General features: G+C 44.7%; 1 protein-coding gene across 1 annotated transcript in view; it reads left to right on the top strand.

The window, feature by feature from the left end:
* The first annotated feature begins 6,871 nt into the window (after positions 1-6,871).
* The window catches only part of LOC141148178 (uncharacterized), a 28,136-nt gene continuing 11,067 nt past the window's right edge, over positions 6,872-23,940 (top strand). The window contains exons 1-2 of the mRNA XM_073635374.1: positions 6,872-7,338; positions 15,894-16,020. Coding sequence (XP_073491475.1) covers positions 7,020-7,338; positions 15,894-16,020 — 446 coding nt within the window. The 5' untranslated portion in view covers positions 6,872-7,019. The remainder of the gene's footprint in view (positions 7,339-15,893; positions 16,021-23,940) is intronic.

The raw sequence follows: 23,940 nt of genomic DNA, 5'->3' as shown, positions 1-23,940 counted from the left end.
TCCCAGCAGAGGCCGTCCTTGCACCTGATGCAAGTCCATCCTTGCATCAGGTGCCCCCGGCAGAGTCTGTCCTTGCATCAGGTGCCCCCGGCAGAGTCCGTCCTTGCATCAGGTGCCCCCGGCAGAGTCCGTCCTTGCATCAGGTGCCCCCGGCAGAGTCCGTCCTTGCATCAGGTGCCCCCGGCAGAGTCCGTCCTTGCATCAGGTGCCCCCAGCAGAGTCCGTCCTTGCATCAGGTGTCCCAGCAGAGTCCGTCCTTGCATCAGGTGCCCCCAGCAGAGTCCATCCTTGCATCAGGTGCCCCCAACAGAGTCCGTCCTTGCATCAGGTGCCACCAGCAGAGTCCGTCCTTGCATCAGGTGCCCCCAGCAGAGTCCGTCCTTGCATCAGATGTCCCAAGCAGGGCCCCCCTTACATCAGATGTCCCCAGCAGGACCCCCCTTACATCAGATGTCCCCAGGGAGCCCCCTTACATCAGATGTCCCCAGCGGAGCCCCCTCTTACATCAGATGTCCCCAGCGGAGCCCCCCTTACATCAGGTGTCCCCAGCGGAGCCCCCCTTACATCAGGTGTCCCCAGCGGAGCCCCCCTTACATCAGGTGTCCCCAGCGGAGCCCCCCTTACATCAGGTGTCCCCAGTGGAGCCCCCTTACATCAGGTGTCCCCAGAAGAGCCCCCCCTTACATCAGATGTCCCCAGCGGTGCCCTCCTTACATCAGGTGTCCCCAGCGGTGCCCCCCCTTACATCAGGTTTCCCCAGCGGAGCCCCCCTTACATCAGGTTTCCCCAATGGAGCCCCCCTTACAACAGATTTCCTAGTAGGTCTCCACCGGCCGCGTGGTTACAATAGAACGGGGTGGTGGGAGTGAAGCGGGGCGGAGGGGTAGGCGGGACGGGGCGGAGGGTGGGCGGCGACACAGGAGCTCCATCTAGCCACCCAGCCGTGTTCCTGGTCTTCTTAAAAATGGAGGCCAGCGGAGACAATGACAGTTGAGAGAGGAGAGGGGGGGTGGCTGACAGAGAGGAGGAGGGGGGGCTGACAGAGAGGAGGGGGGGTCTGACAGAGGAGAGGGGGGGCGGCTGACAGAGAGGAGAGGGGGGCGGCTGACAGAGAGGAGAGGGGGGGTGGCTGACAGAGATGAGGAGGGGGTCTGAAAGAGAGGAGGGGGGTCTGACAGAGGAGGGGGGGCAGCTGACAGAGAGGAGACGGGGGTGGCTGACAGAGAGGAGGAGGGGGGTCTGACATAGAGTAGGAGGGAGGTCTGACAGAGAGGAGAGGGGGGGCGGCTGACAGAGAGGAGAGGGGGGCGGCTGACAGAGAGGAGAGGGGGGGCAGCTGACAGAGAGGAGGGGGGGGCGGCTGACAGAGAGGAGAGGGGGGGCGGCTGACAGAGAGGAGAGGGGCGGCGGCTGACAGAGAGGAGAGGGGAGGCGGCTGACAGAGAGGTGCGTAACAGAGCAGATGAGAGACACACAGTGCTAGTATAGGACACTCCTGGTCCATGCAGGGCTGGCGCGATTACTTACAGACACAGTCCAGCCCTGCATCCACTTGTGACTAGGGATGAGCTCCGGCGTGTTCGCATGGCGCACGTGCCGAGCCCGCCAGGAAGTCGGCACGGCGCAGCGCTAATCACAAGCAGTGAGACATTTCCCGATGTGCGGCTGCAGAGATCGGGAAATGTCTCCCTGCCTGTGATTAGCGCTGCGCCGTGCCGACTTCCTGGCGGGCTCGGCACGTGCGCCATGCGAACACGCCGGAGCTCATCCTTACTTGTGACTCCTCCAGATAAATCAAGTCCTCCTCTATCCAGCACATGACCTGCTCGCCAATCACAGGACATCCACTGCTGCCCATTCATGCTAAGCTTGGCTCAAACACAGAGAGCAGCAGTATGGATTTTGACATTGAACGGTCTTCTGGAAAATGGCGGCCGGCAGGGACATTATCTCCGCCGGCCGCGAACCTCTACCGAAAAAAAAAAAAAAATTGTGAAAAAAGGGATTTCCTGGGAAATTTGCAAGGAAACACTAAAATCGGGAAAAGGGTCTAAATCCCGTGAATGTCCTGGAAAATTTGGGACTATTGGCAACTATGCATGCCTTCTGTTGTAGGGGATTGAACTAGAATCCGGCCCGGGTTTTTCCAGCCTCTGTGGCAGGCTAGGTTCCAGTCCGGATGTTCTGGTCCACGTGAGTCCACACTCAGCTGGACTTTAGATGACCAGGAAGAGAGCTCAACAGAGCTCTGGTATGGAAACTCAGGAAGGAACCTGAGTGAGAGGAACTCTGGGTGTTGGAAAAGGTTTGCTTTTCCGCATGTTTTGTGGGTGATGGGGACCAGCCCTGGACTGTATAGAGAGGAGACTGTTTGTTTAGTTAGCACCGGACAGCAAGGATTTAATTTACAGTTTGTTTTTATTTTGCAAACCTCCTGCAAATAAACCTGGCATCCGTCAGATTTTGAAGAAAGTGCCTGTTTGCTGACTGTCATTCAGAAAAAGGTGATTCCCCCACAAGCTAATTCCCCACACCATGCTGTACCCATCTTTCGGCTATAGCGCGGGTGTGAAGTAATTAATGATTAGTGAAGTAGCAGCATGGTGTGCGTGTCGGAAGTACAGAAACAAAAAAAAAGTAAAGTAAGTTTCCTTGCAAAGCCTCAGAACTTCCTGGTCTTCACCAGTTACAATATACCTGAAGACTGAACAGCTTCGTGCTACTCCCGCCCACACACTTCCTGCTCACTTCCTGCTCGGGTTCCCTCAGCTCATCCCGCTGCACCCAATACAAGGAACCAAAATCCGGACAGCTGCACTTCAAATAAAATCCATCTTTACTGCTGTATAAAAAGCAACACGATACAGAAAAAAAGATACTGTGCGAAATGAGAAAAAAGTCAACACGTTTTGGGCTGCATCAGCTCTTAACTGCTTAACTTCTGGAAGTTTTACCCCCCTTCCAGTCCAGGCCATTTTTTTGTTTGTTTGCGATAATGCACTGCGTTACTTTAACTGACAATTGCGTGGCTGTGCGACGTTGTACCCAAATAAAACGGATGTCCTTTTTTTTCCCACAAATAGAGCTTTCTTTTGGTGGTATTTGATCACCTCTGCGTTTTTTTTTTTGTTTTTTTTTTTGCGCTATAAACAAAAAAAGACCCACAATTAAATATATATATATATATATATATATATATATATATATTTTTTTTTTTTTACTTTCTGCTATAAAACACATCCAATAAAAAAATGTAAAAAAATCAAATTCCTTCATAAATTTAGACCAATATGTGTTCTGCTACATATTTTTAGTAAAAGAAAAAAAAATCCCAATAAGCGTAAATATTGATTGATCCAGATGTGTGCTATGTACAGGGTGCAGATTCCAGACGTATGCTATGTACAGGGTGCAGATTCTAGACGTGCGCTATGTACAGGGTGCAGATTCCAGACGTGTGCTATGTAGAGGGTGCAGATTCCAGACGTGCGCTATGTACAGGGTGCAGATTCCAGACGTGCGCTATGTACAGGGTGCAGATTCCAGACGTGTGCTATGTATAGGGTGCAGATTCCAGACGTGTGCTATGTATAGGGTGCAGATTCCAGACGTATGCTATGTACAGGGTGCAGATTCCAGACGTGCGCTATGTACAGGGTGCAGATTCCAGACGTGCGCTATGTACAGGGTGCAGATTCCAGACGTGTGCTATGTAGAGGGTGCAGATTCCAGACGTGCGCTATGTACAGGGTGCAGATTCCAGACGTGCGCTATGTACAGGGTGCAGATTCCAGACGTGTGCTATGTATAGGGTGCAGATTCCAGACGTGTGCTATGTATAGGGTGCAGATTCCAGACGTGCCCTATGTACAGGGTGCAGATTCCAGACGTGCGCTATATACAGGGTGCAGATTCCAGACGTATGCTATGTACAGGTTGCAGATTCTAAACGTAAGCTATGTAGAGGGTGCAGATTCCAGACGTGCGCTATGTACAGGGTGCAGATTCCAGACGTGCGCTATGTACAGGGTGCAGATTCCAGACGTGAGCTATGTACAGGGTGCAGATTCTAGACGTGAGCTATGTAGAGGGTGCAGATTCCAGACGTATGCTATGTACAGGGTGCAGATTCCAGACGTGCGCTATGTACAGGGTGCAGATTCCAGACGTGAGCTATGTACAGGGTGCAGATTCTAGACGTGAGCTATGTAGAGGGTGCAGATTCCAGACGTACGCTATGTACAGGTTGCAGATTCTAAACGTGAGCTATGTAGAGGGTGCAGATTCCAGACGCGCGCTATGTACAGGGTGCAGATTCCAGACATGCGCTATGTACAGGGTGCAGATTCCAGATGTGTGCTATGTACAGGGTACAGATTCCAGGCGTGTGCTATGTACAGGGTGCAGATTCCAGACGTGAGCTATGTACGGGGTGCAGATTCAAGACGTGCGCTATGTACAGGCTGCAGATTCCAGACGTGCGCTATGTACAGGGTGCAGATTCCAGACGTGAGCTATGTACAGGGTGCAGATTCCAGACGTGTGCTATGTACAGGGTGCAGATTCCAGACGTGAGCTATGTACAGGGTGCAGATTCCAGACGTGTGCTATGTACAGGGTGCAGATTCCAGATGTGTGCTATGTACAGGGTACAGATTCCAGACATGCACTATGTACAGGGTGCAGATTCCAGATGTGTGCTATGTACAGGGTACAGATTCCAGGCGTGTGCTATGTACAGGGTGCAGATTCCAGACGTGAGCTATGTACGGGGTGCAGATTCAAGACGTGCGCTATGTACAGGCTGCATATTCCAGACGTGCGCTATGTACAGGCTGCAGATTCCAGACGTGCGCTATGTACAGGGTGCAGATTCCAGACGTGAGCTATGTACAGGGTGCAGATTCCAGACGTGTGCTATGTACAGGGTGCAGATTCCAGACGCCTGCTATTTCAGTATGCATTGAGCATACTCCTCTGTTGTATAATGCAGAGCTGGGCAAAACCTGCGCGCACGCCTATGGCGCACACCTTGCCGAACCATGATTCGGGGGGGGCACTTCCCCCCCCTTGCCCCTACCTGCGGACACCCATGACAGTGGCCACCCGTAAAAATATGGCTTTGGGCCAGCTTTGGGATGGGGATAGGGGGCTCACACACAGTGATATCATCCCCAAGAGTGGGAGTAGGATGGAGATCGTTCGGGTTAACTGTTGGAAGGTGTGTGCCATTTAAGGCAATCGCTGTGCGAGTCTAGTCCCTGGATCCGGAGAGCAGCCCCTGGCCCAATGCTGACTTGTACTTAAAGGGAACTGACCTGTCCAGGGGTTCAGCACCGTGCTCACCAGAAACCAGTCCTTCGCCAGTCTTTGGTCCCTGGCATGTTCACTGTGGGCAGCCAGCTGTGATACCTTGTGTCTTCATGGCTGCCTACTGCGCATGTTTGAGCAACGCTGTGCTTTGTAATGGTCATGCAGTCTTCTAGGATCTGTGACGTGACCCAGAGAGTTGCAGATAGACACTTCTGGTGGATCGCTTAAAAACCAGGTCAAAACCAGGTAACCCCCCCCAAAAAAGTGCTAAAAACAGAAGAGGAGGGGGGGAGGAGGACATAAAGCAGCGTAACTATCTCTTTAGGGTAAAGATACACTTTAATCATGACTCCACAGTCGGGAGCAACTCCTTTCTTAAATAGTCAACACCTACACGGGAACCAGATGCAATTTTTCATCCTGGTTATATAGAAAACTATAGATATAGATTATTTTTGTTTTCATTCATTTGGTACATTTTTTTTTTTTTTTTTAGATGTACAGAGGAGGTCTGGTGCTAGAATTAATGCCCATGATGTGACATTCACGGTGATACCTCACATGTGTGGGACGATCACTGTTTGTGTGCATGCCAGACCGACAAGTGTGTTCACCTTTGAGCGTGAGCACGGGAGGATGGAGGAACTTTAATTCATTTTTATTTATTTTTTATTATTTCTATTTATTATTATTTTTTGCACTGTTGCTTACATATTTTTTTTCTATCACTTTTATTGCTATCACAAGAAATGTAAACATCCTTTGTGGCAGAAATATGCATGTGACAGGTCCTCTTTATGGAGGGATCTGGGATCTATAAGACCCCAAATCCCTCCTTTGCACTTAAAAGCATTTGATGTCACCAAGATTGGTGTTTTTGAATGCTTTCGATGTTTTTTAAAAACTGGCGCCGATGGTTTCCGAGTAAACCGGAAGTGATGTCATGTCATCGCTTCCAGTTTACTGTTGTGAACAGCTGATCCTGACTTTGCTTGGCTGGACATTTGGGCCGGATTGCTGGTTGGGTCTCCTGGTGGCACGGGAGAGCCCACAAGAGCTGCAGAAGGCGGCCGGGGGGAGAGGGGATGTCCCCTCCTAATGATTGTAATAGCAATCGAGAAGCTAGTATGCTGCTTTGATTGCCATTACAAGAGAGCTGGCTCTAAAAAACGATACCCGGGTGATGTCTGCAGATGCAGGCATCTTCATTCGGTACAACCACCGAAAGTCCAGCAACGTACAGGTATGTCGCTGGACAGAAAGTGGTTAAAGTGCTGACACTGCGTGAAACGCGTTGCCTTTTTTCTCATTCCCACAGTGTGTTTTTGCTGTATAAAGTTGCTCTTTCTACTACAATACAGATGGATTTTCGTTGGAGGGAAGCTGTTTGGATTTTAGTGCTTATACCTGAACGTTGGTTGCAGGGAAGAAGATGCTGAAAATGTTTGTATCAAAACAAAATCCTTTAAAAAATGAAAAGATAATTTAAGCTTCTAAAAAAAAAAAAAAAAAAGCACTTTGTGTAATTTGTTTAATCCTTCAGTACTCTGTTAATTTACCACTTCCTGCCTATCAACTTCCTCATTTTGTTTTCACCTGAATCAGAAATTCTTTGCTACGACATTCTACAAAGCTCTAATGCAGAAAATACAAAAAAACTGAGAAATTTGAGAAAACTACGAAAAAAAAAGTAAGAATTTTCAGCAATGGATATTAAACAGTTGAAGGACAACATCAGGAACTTCAGCCTGGATGATGGAGATCTGGGAAGTCAAGGTTATACACAAGTCCTACTACAGCTGTTTGGCTTTACTGGCCATGGAAAATCTTCCTTCATCAACTCCTGTAAGTACGTCCTTGAAGACGTTGAGAACTTCATAGAATATGCCGAGGCCCGAGAAACCCCAGAAGGATGCACCATGAAAAGAAATGCCTATCCGCTCACCGAATTGATTACCATCGTAGATAACAGAGGCTGCAGCAAATTGAAGCATTTTGAAAGAGCTGAAGTGTATGCCCAACTGGGTGAGTAACATTCAGAGAGCCCCAAAGGCAACAGGACTGGTAAGCTAGCCAACCAAAAACCATGAAATTAGGTGTTGCCAAAAATAATTATCAATGATGTCCACGCTGTAGCTTCACTATAACACGTTGGTTACTACTTAGCAAACCCTAGCATGGCTGTCCTAGTCACTTCTTGATTGTTGTACGGGGAAACTCTCCACACTTCAGATATGACTTAAAAGATATAGGTTACCCGTATTTCTAAACAGAACCAGTACTAATTAGTAGTAGCCGAAGATAGATTTGGTTTGAGGTGGATTCAGCAAACATTACTAAAGTTGGGGTGCCACCATTTAAAGTTAATAATAACCTGAACCCCATTTAACCACTTGAGCCCCGGACCATTATGCTGCCTAAGGACCAGAGGTCTTTTTCCAATTTGGCACTGCGTCGCTTTAACTGCTAATTGCGCGGTCATGCAATGCTGTACCCAAACAAAATTTGCGTCCTTTTCTTCCCACAAATAGAGCTTTCTTTTGATGGTATTTGATCACCTCTGCGGTTTTTATTTTTTGCGCTATAAACGGAAAAAGACCGAAAATTTTGAAAAAAAATGATATTTTCTACTTTTTGTTATAAAAAAAATCCAATAAACTCAATTTTAGTCATACATTTAGGCCAAAATGTATTTGGCCACATGTCTTTGGTAAAAAAAATGTCAATAAGCGTATATTTATTGGTTTGCGCAAAAGTTATAGCGTCTACAAACTAGGGTACATTTTCTGTAATTTACACAGCTTTTAGTTTATGACTGCCTATGTCATTTCTTGAGGTGCTAAAATGGCAGGGCAGTACAAAACCCCCCCAAATGACCCCATTTTGGAAAGTAGACACCCCAAGGAAATTGCTGAGAGGCATGTTGAACCCATTGAATATTTTTTTTTTTTTGTCCCAAGTGATTGAATAATGACAAAAAAAAAAAATATTTACAAAAAGTTGTCACTAAATGATATATTGCTCACACAGGCCATGGGCCTATGTGGAATTGCACCCCAAAATACATTCTGCTGCTTCTCCTGAGTACGGGGATACCACATGTGTGGGACTTTTTGGGAGCCTAGCCGCGTACGGGGCCCCGAAAACCAATCACTGTCTTCAGGATTTCTAAGGGTGTAAATTTATGATTTCACTCTTCACTGCCTATCACAGTTTCGGAGGCCATGGAATGCCCAGGTGGCACAAAACCCCCCAAAATGACCCCATTTTGGAAAGTAGATACCCCAAGCTATTTGCTGAGAGGCATATTGAGTCCATGGAATATTTTATATTTTGACACAAGTTGTGGGAAAGTTACACATTTTTTTTTTTTTTGCACAAAGTTGTCACTAAATGATATATTGCTCACACAGGCCATGGGCATATGTGGAATTGCACCCCAAAATACATTTAGCTACTTCTCCTGAGTATGGGGATACCACATGTGTGGGACTTTTTGGGAGCCTAGCCGCGTACGGGGCCCCGAAACCCAATCACTGCCTTCAGGATTTCTAAGGGCGTAAATTTTTGATTTCACTCTTCACTGCCTATCACAGTTTTGGAGGCCATGGAATGCCCAGGTGGCACAAAACCCCCCCAAATGACCCCATTTTGGAAAGTAGACAACCCAAGCTATTTGCTGAGAGGCATGGTGAGTATTTTGCAGCTCTCATTTGTTTTTGAAAATGAAGAAAGACAAGAAAAAACATTTTTTTTTTCTTTTTTCAATTTTCAAAACTTCGTGACAAAAAGTGAGGTCTGCAAAATACTCACTATACCACTCAGCAAATAGCTTGGGGTGTCTACTTTCCAAAATGGGGTCATTTGGGGGGGTTTTGTGCCACCTGGGCATTCCATGGTCTCCGAAACTGTGATAAGCAGTGAAGAGTGAAATCAAAAATTCACGCCCTTAGAAAGCCTGAAGGCGGTGCTTGGTTTTCGGGGTCCCGTGAGCGGTTAGGCTCCCAAAAAGTCTCACACATGTGGTATCCCCGTACTCAGGAGAAGCAGCAGAATGTATTTTGGGGTGTAATTTCACATATTCCCATGGCATGTTTGAGCAATATATCATTTAGTGACAATTTTGTGCAAAAAAAAAAAAAAATTTGTCTCTTTCCCGCAACTTGTGTCGCAATATAAAATATTCCATGGACTCGACATGCCTCTCAGCAAATAGCTTGGGGTGTCTACTTTCCAAAATGGGGTCATTTGGGGGGGTTTTGAACTGTCCTGGCATTTTATGCACAACATTTAGAAGCTTATGTCACACATCACCCACTCTTCTAACCACTTGAAGACAAAGCCCTTTCTGACACTTATTGTTTACATGAAAAAGTTATTTTTTTTTTTGCAAGAAAATTACTTTGAACCCCCACACATTATATATTTTTTTAAAGCAAATGCCCTACAGATTAAAATGGTGGGTGTTTCATTTTTTTTTTTTACACAGTATTTGCGCAGCGATTTTTCAAACGCATTTTTTGGGGAAAAAACACACTTTTTAAAATTTTAATGCACTAAAACACACTATATTGCCAAAATGTTTGATGAAATAAAAAAGATGATCTTAGGCCAAGTACATGGATACCAAACATGACAATGCTTTACAATTGCGCACAAACGTGCAGTGGCAACAAAATAAATACATTTTTAAAAGCCTTTAAAAGCCTTTACAGGTTACCACTTTAGATTTACAGAGGAGGTCTACTGCAAAAATTACTGCCCTCGATCTGACCTTCGCGGTGATACCTCACATGCATGGTGCAATTGCTGTTTACGTTTGATGACAGACCGCCGCTTGCGTTCGCCTTAGCGCGAGAGCAGGGGGGGACAGGGGTGCTTTTTTTTTTTTTTCTTTATTATTTTTTTGCTTTTTTATCTTATTTTTAAACTGTTCTTTTCATTTTTTTTAATTTTTTTTATCATTTTTATTGTTATCTCGGGGAATGTAAATATCCCCTATGATAGCAATAGGTAGTGACAGGTACTCTTTTTTGAAAAAATTGGATTATATTAGACCCTAGATCTCTCCTCTGCCCTCAAAGCATCTGACCACACCAAGATCGGTGTGATAAAATGCTTCCCCAATTTCCCAATGGCACTATTTACATCCGGCGAAATCTAAGCTTCAGGTTTCTTAGGCCATAGAGATGTTTGGAGCCACTCTGGTCTCTGATCAGCTCTATGGTCAGCTGGCTGAATCACCGGCTGCATTTTCAGGTTCCCTGTTGAGACAGGAGAGACAGAGAAAAACACGGAAGACGGTGGGGGGGGGCATTCTCTCCCACTGCTTGTAAAAGCAGTCTAGAGGCTAATTAGCCGCTAGGATTGCTTTTACATGAAAGCCGACCGCTGGCTGAAAAGAATGATACCAAGATGATACCTAAACCTGCAGGCATCATTCTGGTATAACCACTCAAAGTTGTGAATGGCGTACCTGAAGACAAAAAAATGGTTAACAATAAAGCACAGTAAACGGTAAAGTATAAAAAATTGCATACCTGAAAAGCAAACCTGATAAAACATAATAACAATAAAACATTGCAGAATAGAATACAGTAAAAAAGAGCAGAACAATAGAGAGAGAGAGAACAATAAAACGACAACTATTTTTTTTTATTTTATATATATATTTTTTTTTTTTTTACACTTTTTTTGTAACTAACTTTTATAACTGTAACCGGTTCCAGGTTTGGGTCTCTCAAAATGCGATGGCATCTTGGGAGACCCTGTGAAAGTGTGCCTAGTCTGTGCAATGCTGTACCCTACGCTAATACTCAACTAGTGAATGTTAGCGTTCAAAACATTCACCAATGCAAAGACCATGATTGTCAGGACAGGAGGGACAATAATAGCGGGTGTCACGCCTATATCCGCGCTTGCTGCAGACACATCATCTTTTTTGGGGGGGTTCGTTGGGTAGGGGTACTCGGGAGGACATAAAGAAAATGCCTCTCATGCAGCCGACTGCATTTGGTTGGGGATGTGAATGGGGGAAGTACGGGCGCTGCAGAAGTGGTGGGTTCCCAATTAGGATTGGCGAATGCAGCAGGAAGGGCACTATGGGCACGACGGGCCTGTTTGTCTTCTTCTTGGTGTCAGCGGGACACTACTTGTGCTTGCCACCTCACCAGCTTGAACTGCACTTATGGGACTCGCCACGTCACCAAGTGTTAATGCAGTGCTGGTTTGACTACGACCGGGGTGTACAAGGCCACTGGTGCTTGCCAGTTCACCAAAACGCTACCAAAAAAACTGTTAGCGATCGCAGGGATCAGGCCTGACTCTGTGAACGCTGCAGTTATGCATTTAGTGTTTTGTAAGTGTCAGTGATCGATCGATACTGCACTTGGGTGGGCTGGGCTGGGCCGGGCGGAGGGGCAAAACGCAGGTGCTAGCAGGTATCTGGGCTGATCCCGCTAACACTGCGTTTTTGGAAACCCTAAACTGCTGGGGATGCTAGTATAGATCTGATCGGATCAGATATTGATCCGATCAGATACTATACCACTAAGGGAGGTGTACGGTGCGTGCGTGGGTGTTAGCGCTACTGGCACTAACCTGACGCTGCCTGGGGCTGGTGCTTGCCAGTTCACCAAAATACTACCAAAAAAACTGTTAGCGATCGCAGGGATCAGGCCTGACTCTGCGAATGCTGCAGTTATGCGTTTAGTGTTTTGTAAGTGACAGTGATCGATCGATACTGCACTTGGGTGGGCTGGGCCGGGCGGAGGGGCAAAACGCAGGTACTAGCAGGTATCTGGGCTGATCCCGCTAACACTGCGTTTTTGGGAACCCTAAACTGCTGGGGACGCTAGTATAGATCTGATCGGATCAGATATTGATCCGATCAGATACTATACCACTAAGGGAGGCGTATGCTGCGTGCGTGGGTGTTAGCGGTACTGGTGCTAATCTGACACTGCCTGGGGCGACGCATATCACCGCCGGGCGATCAGGGGGCTAAACCTTTATTCAGTAATAAACGGCGGGTGCCCTGACACTATAAAAAATAAACGAACTAACCAGCGTCACCTGTAACACTTATACGGTGATCAGTGGTGAAAGGGTTAACTAGGGGGCCATCAAGGGGTTAAAACATTTATTAGGTAGTATATGACGCTATAAAACGCTGACGGCAAACCTCAATATTTACGTCCCTAACTAGCGTCACCAGCGACACTAATACAGCGATCAGAAAAATGATCGCTTAGCGACACTGGTGACAGGGGGTGATCAAGGGGTTAAAACTTTATTAGGGGGGTTAGGGGGGTATCCTAGACCTACAGGGGGCTAATACTAACTGTCCCAACACTGTAACTGTCACAAACTGACACCATGCAGTAATCAGAAAAAAAAAAAAACTGCTGGTGTCAGTTTGTGACAGGGGGGGGGTGATTGGGGGGGTGATCGGGGGGGGGGGATCGGGGTGTTTAGTGTGCCTGGCATGTTCTACTGTGTGTGTAGTGTTGGTGCACTCACATACCTGTCTTCTCTCCTCGGGCCGGAACGGATATTACCGAGCCGAGGAGAGATGACATCATTTCCTTTGCTGCTGTTTAGCATACAGCAGCAAAGGAATGATTCGATTGGCCGGCGGCGATCGCGAGGGGGGGCCACGAACGGATGGCCTCCCCCTCACCTCCGATCGCCGTGGGACAAAAGACGACCGCCTCGGGCACCGGGTGGGGGGTCCGATCGGACCCCCCACCCGCGGAAGGCAAATCACGTACATGTACGTGATTTTGCCTGTCCGTGCCACCTTGCCGACGTACATCGGCGTGAGGCGGTCGTCAAGTGGTTAAGTTAATAATATCTGATTGGTAAAAATAGCAATGGCCAATTCCTAGGCCAATAGGCAAGGTATTTTGATACAAATGGCATGGGGGAGGGGGCTGAACACTGCCCTGGGGAACATATACCAAAGCAAAAGATTTTTTTTTTTTTTCAAAAAGTTACCGTATTTATCTGCGTATAACATGCACAGGTGTATAACACGCACATTCATTTTAAGAGGGAAGTTTCAGGAAAAAACTTAAATTTTAAATAAGGTACTTTGAAGCAAAATAAGGGTCAGTGCCCATCTGCAGCCTCACAAGTGCCATTAATGCAGCCTGATTAATGCCCACCTGCAGCCTCACAAGTGCCATCAATGCAGCCTTATTAGTCCACATCAATGCAGCCTCACCATTGCCATCAATGCAGCAGCCTCACCATTGCCATCAATGCAGCAGCCTCACCATTGCCATCAATGCAGCAGCCTCGCCATTGCCATCAATGCAGCAGCCTCGCCATTGCCATCTATTGACTTCCTATTACAGAGGCCGCCAAGTAAACAGGAGATTCTCACTGTATGTAAATTGATGGCACTCGCAACCCCCCCCCCGTTGCCTCCGAGGCATCTGAAATTGAAGTATTGGCGTATAACACGCACACGCTATTTGCACCCGATTTTTTAATGGTGAAAAAGTGAGTGTTATACGCCAATAAATACAGTACATTTGACAATTTGACAAGAGAGCTGTGAGATTTCTAATGCTTTAAGGGCGCTTCTGCTTCTTCCCAGGGGATTTGCGTTTTACCACCACACCCACAGTTTTAGCCTTGGACTACAATAGTCTGATCTGGACCGCTATTTGTGGACCACACTTGGGGCACAACCAAGCCCCTGCTCTGGCTATCCTGGTGTGCAGTACTTCCTTGTTTATATCAACTCCACATGGTTCTACTTTGTCCTCCACCCTACATGGTAACCCCCTTCCCCTGGCACTGCCACACTTGTATACCCACTATTGTGTTGCCTACAGTTGGCTTTCATCTGTCCTCGTGCTTTGATCTTACCACGAGTCATTTGTTCCAATGTTGGGAACTTGCATCTTTTGAATATTTGTTGATTGGTGCTTACTGCTCTGTAGGATAGTGAGACCTTTTCTTTTTCTTGCAACTATTTCAACCACGAGTGTGTCCTGAAGAAGTTTTGACAACGAAACGGGTAGACGCATTAGGGCTCACATCATGTATATTTTATATATATGATTTTTATGTTTCTTTCGTGTCCTTTTTGCATTGTGTATATGTATATCTATATTTGTATTCCAACTAAAGTTTATTTTTTGATATCCCTTTGGTTTGCTGTGCCCTTAAAGTCCAACCCAAGGTTACCTTTTGAGGAACCCCCTTTTTTCTTTTGCAACTTCTTAATGATTTACGGATGAGGCAATTGGAGTGTCCTTCTTTTCTTTAGCTTTAAGGCCAACATTAGAAATGCAAAATTCATTTAACCACTTCAATACCTGGCATTTTTATCCCCTTCCTGCCCAGGCCAATTTTCAGCTCTCAGTGCTCTCACATTTTGAATGACAAGTGTGCGGTCATGCTACACTGTTCCCATGTGAAATTTTTATCATTTGTTTGAGACAGATAGAGCTTTCTTTTGGTGTTATTTAAAGCGGAACTTCAGTCATTTTTTCATCTTTCTATCTATTAAATATTCTGCCCTTGTTATTTTAACTTTGGTTCCCATCAGTGCCCATCAGTGCAGCCATTGTGAGGAGAGCAGCCCCATCAGAGCCACATGCGCAATGTCATAATCTGACTGATTTTCCAGAAATTGGAATCCAATGCCTTGTTTTCATTTATGCTTGGTTTAGCTACGCAGCTTTAGTGTATTTGCAGTACATTCAGGTATAAAAGCTTGGCATACACCTGTAGAGTTTTGTTTGAAAATTTTCGGAACATACGTTCTATCCTCTAATGCCCCGTACACACGATCGGAAATTCGGCCAGCAAAAGACCGATGAGAGCTTTTGGTCTGAAAATGTGACCATGTGTATGCTCCATCGGACTTTTGCTGGCCGAATTCCAGCCAGCAAAAGATTGAGAGCAGGTTCTCAATCTTTCGGTCGGAAAAAGTTCCTATCCGAAAATGCGATCGTCTGTAGCAATTCCGTCGCGCAAAATTCCTACGCATGCTCGGAAACAATTCGACGCATGCCTGGAAGCATTGAACTTCATTTTCTCAGCTCGTCGTAGTGTTGTACGTCACCGCGTTCTTGACGGTCGAAAGTTCAGAGAACTTTTGTGTGACCGTGTGTATGCAAGGCAAGCTTGAGCAGAATCCCGTCGGAAAAGCCATCATATCTTTTTCCGACCAAAATCCCAATCGTGTGTACGCGGCATAAGAGTTAATTCTGTTACACATCAATATTTGTTTCCTACTGTAGTGATGAGAGAATTGGAAGGCTCGGGTTTGAAAATCTCTCCAAAGTGAGGGAGGTTCTCCTTTTTGGACAGTTGTCATCAAAACAAGCTCCCTCTTGCTGTAACAAACGACTGATGATGAGTGTGCCTACAAACAGTCCACACAACGTTGAATTCTTCCTAACCCACCCAATCCACATTTTTGTTTTTCCTAAGTCCTGATGAAGGAGGCATGCTTGAGCCTTGGAAAGGCATTGGCACATTCAGATTTTGTTTGGTTTATTTAAGCTGTATCTCCAGCTTTTTGGTGTAACCCATTTACTGTGTCTTGTTAATTCCAGGAAACTTCATTCCTATTGGACAGGAAGTTGTTTGGAGAGGCAACTACCAGCCTGTAATGGAGGACTTAGTAAATGCTGAATCGGAACCAAATTTCACAGACTTCATTGTCCCCATCTTTATGTACAAGTAAGTAATTCATGAATTGGATCCTTGGAGCAGTTTGTCAGGAATTAGGTGAGGGGCTGATGTGACGGGGTATTTGATGGTGGTACACTTGGAACTGGGGGTAAGCATAGGTTTATAATGTTTAACCCTCTCCTGACAAGTATACACATACAGTAGTATGCAGCCTCAATGAAGTGGGTCTCTATCCGCAAATATGTGTTTCTGTGTTATCTCTCCAAGAGCTCCAGGTCTCATACTAACAAGAAGGCCCTGGCTCCCGATTACCTGATCACTGTGACCAGTCACTGAACAGCCCCGCCTGTGTTGTTTTCTCCTCTTGAGTAGAAAAAATATATACATTGCATTACAGTACATACAGGATCCATTCTATAATACATTGTATACATACAGGATCCATTCTATAATACATTGTATACATACAGGATCCATTCTATCATACATTGTATACATACAGGATCTATTATATAATACATTGTATACATACAGGATCCATTCTATAATACATTGTATACATACAGGTTCTATTATATAATACATTGTATACATACAGGATCCATTCTATAATACATTGTATACATACAGGATCTATTATATAATACATTGTATACATACAGGATCTATTATATAATATGTGGTATGCATACAGGATCCATAATATAATACATTGTATACATACAGGATCTATTATATAATACATTGTATACATACAGGATCTATTATATAATATGTGGTATGCATACAGGATCCATAATATAATACATTGTATACATACAGGATCCATTATCTAATACATTGTATACATACAAGATCTCTTATATAATACATTGTATACAAACAGGATCTATTATATAATATGTAGTATGCATACAGGGTCCATAATATAATACATTGTATACATACAGGATCTATTATATAATACATTGTATACATACAGGATATATTATATAATACATTGTATACATACAGGATATATTATATAATACATTGTATACATACAGGATCTATTATATAATACATTGTATACATACAAGATGCATTATATAATACATTGCATACATACAGGATCCATTATATAATACATTGTATACATACTGGATCTATTATATAATACATTGTATACATACAGGACACATTATATAATACATTGTATAAATACAGGATCCATTATATAATACATTGTATACATACAGGATCCATTATATAATACATTGTATACATACAGGATCTATTATATAATGCATTGTATACATACAGGATCTATTATATAATACATAGTATACATACAGGATCCATTATATAATAGATTGTATACATACAGGACACATTATATAATACATTGTATACATACAGGATCCATTATATAATATATCGTACACATACAAGATACATTATATAATACATTATAGACATACAGGATACATTATATAATACATTATATACATACATACAGGATAAATTATATAATGCGTTGTATACATACAGGATATATTATATAATAAAAATAAAATAAGGGTGCAGCGCTAGAAAAATAATATAAAATTATAAATGCAAAAAGAGTGATGGTGAACAAACTCTCAAAAAATAAAGTAAAATATAAAAGCTGAGACCACTAGCACGCCAAAAGTGACTGAGGGTGATAGCCCAACTAACTTTAACACAACAAACACATAGATGAAAATAAAATGTTGATAAAAGTAATGGTAAAAACAAGTCTCCCATAGAAAACTAAGGCAGATATCTCAAAAAACTAATTCAATAAATATCACAAAAAATTATTACAATAAAAGAAGTGAAGAACAGTGAGAAATATCATAGACCAAACACTGGAAAGAAGGGAAAAATATGAAAATCCCAATTACAAATAGTGCAAAAAAAGTACCAATTTCAAATGGTGCAAGGGAAATTCCAAGCTAAAAAAAGTCCATATACAATGTGAAAGTGATGCTCCAAAGGAAATGTGGTGAAAGACAAGTCCAGCATCCAAGGTAGTTCACACCCAAGTGAGAATTGAGACTTCTTACCAACTAAAGATGACCACCATACAAGTAGTCTCCAGGCATTTGGGAAATTCAGGTCTCCCACTAACCTATACCGACATCCACAGTGGAGACCGTGGTACCCAGAAAACAAAAACAAAGAATGCTCCCACAGTGTAATAGTGTAATAGATTTTGGGACCCTCATCCCGATTAAAGCTTGTCCCGATTGTTTTCCCGGGATTTTGGTTTTGTCCTGAGAAAATCGTGAATGTTTTTGGCAAAAAAACGGCAACGGTTACACAAAAATGGCCACCGTCGCCTCACCGAGTGTATTTCCCCCTTGTGTTCAGTGCAGAGGAGAGGGGCAGCCAATCGGCTTCTCTCTTCAGTGTACAATTCTATTGTACACTGAAGCCTATTGGCTGCAGGGATTGGCGACCCCTCCCCTCTCTCCACTGAACACAAGGAAATGTTCAGTCTCCACACGCCACCGCCAACCCTCCGCTCCGCCCCGTATGTCTGAAAAGCTCTACTAATGGAAGGACAGGGGCTCGCTGGTGGGGACAGTGCACCGATGGTCCTGGCTCCCCCCTTGGGATGAGCGGCGGGGGACACAGTCACACTGATGGAAGGACCGGGGCTCGCTGGTGGGGACAGTGCACTGATGGTCCTGGCTCCCCCCTTGCGATGAGCGGGGGGGGACACAGTCACACTGATGGAAGGACCGGGGCTCCGCTGGCTGGGGACAGTGCACTGATGGTCTTGGCTCCCCCTTGCACCCTGTCCCCCCATGTCACCACCATACCTGCACCCCCTCCCCCCATGTCACCACCATACCTGCACCCCCCCATGTCACCACCATACCTGCACCCCCTCCCCCCATGTCACCACCATACCTGTTTCCCCCCTCCCCCTGTGTCACCACCATACCTGCTTCCCCCCTCCCCCTGTGTCACCACCATACCTGCTTCCCCCTTCCCCCGTGTCACCACCATACCTGCACCCCCCCTTCCCCGTGTCACCACCATACCTGCACCCCCCTCCCCCCATGTCACCACCATACCTGCACCCCTCTCCCCCCATGTCACCACCATACCTGCACCCCCCTCCCCCCATGTCACCACCATACCTGCACCCCCCTCCCCCCATGTCACCACCATACCTGCACCCCCCTCCCCATTTCACCACCATACCTGCACCCCCCTCCCGCATGTCACCACCATACCTACCTGCACCCCCCCTCCCCTCATGTCACCACCATAACCTGCAGCCCCCTCCCGCCATGTCATCACCATACCTGTTCCCCCTCCATGTCACCACCATACCTGCACCCCCTCCTCCCCATGTCAACACCAGGCCTGCACCCGCCTCCCCCCTCCCCCCTCCGGCCTAGTCTCCACCATGCCTGCACCCCCTCCAGCCTAGTCACCACCATTCCTGCACCCCCTCCGGCCTAGTCACCACCATGCCTGCACCCCCCAGGTCACCGTCATGCCTGCACCCCCAAATCACCACCATGCCTCCACCCTTCCCCAAGTCAGCCTGTAACACCCCAAGTCACCATGCCTCCACCCACACACCCCTCCCCCTTGTCACCACTCTTGAGGAGATGTAGCTAGACTGCAGCCAACACTCCATCTGCAGCCAACACTCGGACACCTGATGTACCGTAAGAGGCACTCTGCTGGGGACACCTGACATAAGAGGCACTCCGTTGGGAACACCTGATGTAAGAGGTACTGTACTGGGGACACCTGATGTAAGAGGCACTCCGCTGGGGACACCTGATGTAAGAGGTACTGTACTGGGGACACCTGATGTAATGAGGCACTCCGCTGGGGACACCTGATGTAAGAGGCACTGTACTGGGGACACCTGATGTAAGAGGCACTGTACTGGGGACACCTGACGTAAGAGGTACTCCGCTGGGAACACCTGATGTAAGAGGTACTGTACTGGGGACACCTGATGTAATGAGGAACTCCGCTGGGGACACCTGATGTAAGAGGTACTGTACTGAGGACACCTGATGTAAGAGGCACTGTACTGGGGACACTTGATTTAAGAGGCACTGTACTGGGGACACCTGATGTAAGAGGCACTGTCCTGGGGACACCTGATGTAAGAGGCCCTGTCCTGGGGACACCTGATGTAAGAGGCACTGTCCTGGGGACACCTGATGTAAGAGGCACTGTCCTGGGGACACCTGATGTAAGAGGTACTGTGCTGGGGACACCTGATGTAAGAGGTACTGTCCTGGGGACACCTGATGTAAGAGGAACTGTCCTGGGGACACCTGGCGTAAAAGGCACTGTACTGGGGACACCTGATGTAAGGAGGCACTCCGCTGGGAATGCCTGATGTAAGAGGTACTGTCCTGGGGACACCTGATGTAAGAGGAACTGTCCTGGGGACACCTGGCGTAAAAGGCACTGTACTGGGGACACCTGATGTAAGGAGGCACTCCGCTGGGAATGCCTGATGTAATGAGGCACTCTGCTGGGGGCACCTGATGTAAGAGGTGCTGTACTGGGGACACCTGATGTAAGAGCTACTTTACTGGGGACACCTGATGTAAGAGGCACTATACTGGGGATACCTGATGTAAGAGACACTGTACTGGGGACATTTGATGTAAGGAGGCACTCCGCTGGGAATGCCTGATGTAAGGAGGCACTCTGCTGGGGGCACCTGATGTAAGGACGGACTCTGCTGGGGGCACCTGATGGCATCTGGTGGCAGGTGACATGCTCAGGGCTCCCACTGATTCTGCATTATGGTGAGTTGAATGATTTCATTCTATATTACAATGTAATAATATAAATAATGCGCTTCAATCATCCTGACACCATAACAACCGTGGTGCCGGGATGATTGAAGGGCTAACACCAGGTGTTTGGAGTATCTTTATCTGCTGATTGATAAACTCTGGAATACACATTGTTATTGTGGTGTAGGATCTGGGTCTGCTGTCCCTCCATCCCTCTCCCTCTACCCCCCTTTCCCCCTTTCCCTCTCCATCCCTTATTCATCTCAGATTCTAACCACACCCATTTAAGCCATGCCCACTATTTCGCGTAAACCACGCCGCATTTTTGCTTTTAACTATGCCATGCCTAAAAATGCATGCCCCGCCCCCTAATTATAGTGTGAATCCGCCTACAGCCAAAAAAGTGTCCCGAAAATTTTTTTTACAATGTTGGCAACTATGGATGTGAAATTTGCCAAATTAATTCCTTCAGAGGGCGCAGGTGTGAATCCTTTCAATGAACTCAAACTAAACTATACAACATAGAGTCATTTATTACATGCTCTACTGAGTGTGTGGTTTATATGATACAGTGTCCACACGCCAAACAGTACATTGGGCGCACAAAGAGAGCTCTGCATGTATGTTTGTCTGAGCATGTAGGGAATATAAAGCATGGTTTTAGCATTTTAGCAAACATAATTTGTCCAGACACTATGCGAAACACCATAATAAACAGCTAAAAGGGACTCTGTTTGTAGCTTTGGACAAACTCCAACCCCACTGGAGGGGCATAAATAATAAAGTTAGAGCTATTTCCAGGCTTAAAACGAAATAGATTTTTAACATGAAATCCTATGTACCTCTAGGCCTTAATGTTGACTGGGACATACATTTTTTATAAATAATTCTTAATTTTTTAAGGACTTTTAATTTTTTATTATGATTTTTTTATCTCTTATTAAATTGTAATTAATTTTTTTGTTTTTTAAATTTCTATATAACGCTAACTGTTTTGGATATTAATAGTACAATGTAGTCTTAATTGATTTTCATTGTCTATTTGACTGTATACAAGGTTTAAAGATTATTATGTAACTTAAGCTGTGTTTCCATGGACTTCCTGCTTGCTGAGGTTTGTGACCCATCGGTTCACTAGTGGTATACTTTTTGGCCACAAGATGGCGAGAACTTTACTTCCTTATTTTTCGCCTGTTTTAATTTGTCTAGCTTACATAGGCAGCCAGCAGTTAACATGGCGGCGCCTTTTTATTCCCATCTTCTTAACCCGAGCGGCCAGTATTCAATATGGCGTCACGGGACTATGTAAACTCTAAACGTGATGACTGCATCACTTGGCCAATCCCCAAACTACGTCCTCTCACGACGAAACGCGTAGGGTGGAGCCTGTGACGGTGTCGTAATTACGTTTTTCTAGGTAATTGATGGGGGACACACAGTAAGCGGGAGGAAGCTTGTGGAGACGCCGCGATCTCAACCTTGATATACCACTGCTGTTACGCTTTTAAAGGATGGAACTTCTTGTAAGTGCAATTTATTCAGCTTATTAAATTACGTTGTTTGAACTATTACACTATGGGAGCATTCTTTGTTTTTGTTTTCTGGGTACCACGGTCTCCACTGTGGATGTCGGTATAGGTTAGTGGGAGACCTGAATTTCCCAAATGCCTGGAGACTACTTGTATGGTGGTCATCTTTAGTTGGTAAGGAGCCTCAATTCTCACTTGGGTGTGAACTACCTTGGATGCTGGACTTGTCTTTCACCACATTTCCTTTGGAGCATCACTTTCACCTTGTATATGGACTTTTTTTAGCTTGGAGTTTCCCTTGCACCGTTTGAAATTGGTACTTTTTTTTTTTGCACTATTTGTAATTGGGATTTTCATATTTTTCCCTTCTTTCCAGTGTTTGGTCTATGAGATTTCTCACGGTTCTTCACTTCTTTTATTTTTTATTTTTAAATTTTTTGTGATATTTATTTAATTCATTTTTTGAGATATCTGCCTTAGTTTTCTATGTAAAACTTGTTTTCACCATTACTTTTATCAACATTTTATTTTCATCTATGTGTTTGTTGTGTTAACGTTAGTTGGGCTATCACCCTCAGTCACTTTTGCTAGTTGTCTCAGCTTTTACATTTTACTTTTTTGAGAGTTTGTTCACCATCACTGTTTTTGCATTTATAATTTTATATTATTTTTCTAGCGCTGCACCCTTATTTTATTTTAATTAATTGGAGTTTAGTATTGGACTTTTTGGTGCTGGCAGCTTTTCTATACTCCTTTTTTTAATGTTTTATAACTCGTATAATTCTTCTTTTAGCGCAGCGTTAACCTTCGGGTTTCTTTTATGACCTCTAGTATATTATATAATACATTGTATACATACAGGATCCACTATATTATACATTGTATACATACAGGATATATTATATAATACGTTGTATACACACAGGATATATTATATAATATGTGGTATACATACAGGATCTATTATATAATACATTGTATACATACAGAATATATTATATAATATGTGGTATACATACAGGATCTAATATATAATACATTGTGTACATACAGGATCTATTATATAATACATAGTATACATACAGGATATATTATATAATACATTGTATACATACAGGATCCATTATATAATACATTGTATACATACAGGATCCATTATATAATACATTGTGTACATACAGGATCTATTATATAATACATAGTATACATACAGGATCTATTATATAATACATAGTATACATACAGGATCTATTATATAATACATTGTATACATACAGGATCTATTATATAATACATTGTGTACATACAGGATCTATTATATAATACACTGTATACATACAGGATCTATTATATAATACATTGTATACATACAGGATCTATTATATAATACATTGTATACATACAGGATATATTATATAATACATTGTATACATACAAGACACTCACATCCCGCTGCTCCTCTCAGCCAACAACACAGTGGCCAGGGGGAGTGGGGGGGCTACTCATTTATTTTTCATTTTTTTCACTAGTGCTACCATCTTCCCCTGGTCTCCTTCTGAGTTTGGAGTCTTCGGCTATCTTGATTGGCTGGCTGGGATGACGTAACTCCTGCTCCTGTGCATAGGAGGTTTTGTTTTGTTTTT

The sequence above is a fragment of the Aquarana catesbeiana genome, linkage group LG06 (genome assembly GCF_042186555.1).
Source record: "Aquarana catesbeiana isolate 2022-GZ linkage group LG06, ASM4218655v1, whole genome shotgun sequence".
In the NCBI taxonomy this organism is placed as follows: domain Eukaryota; kingdom Metazoa; phylum Chordata; class Amphibia; order Anura; family Ranidae; genus Aquarana; species Aquarana catesbeiana.
This window is presented reverse-complemented; position numbering and strand designations above follow the sequence as displayed.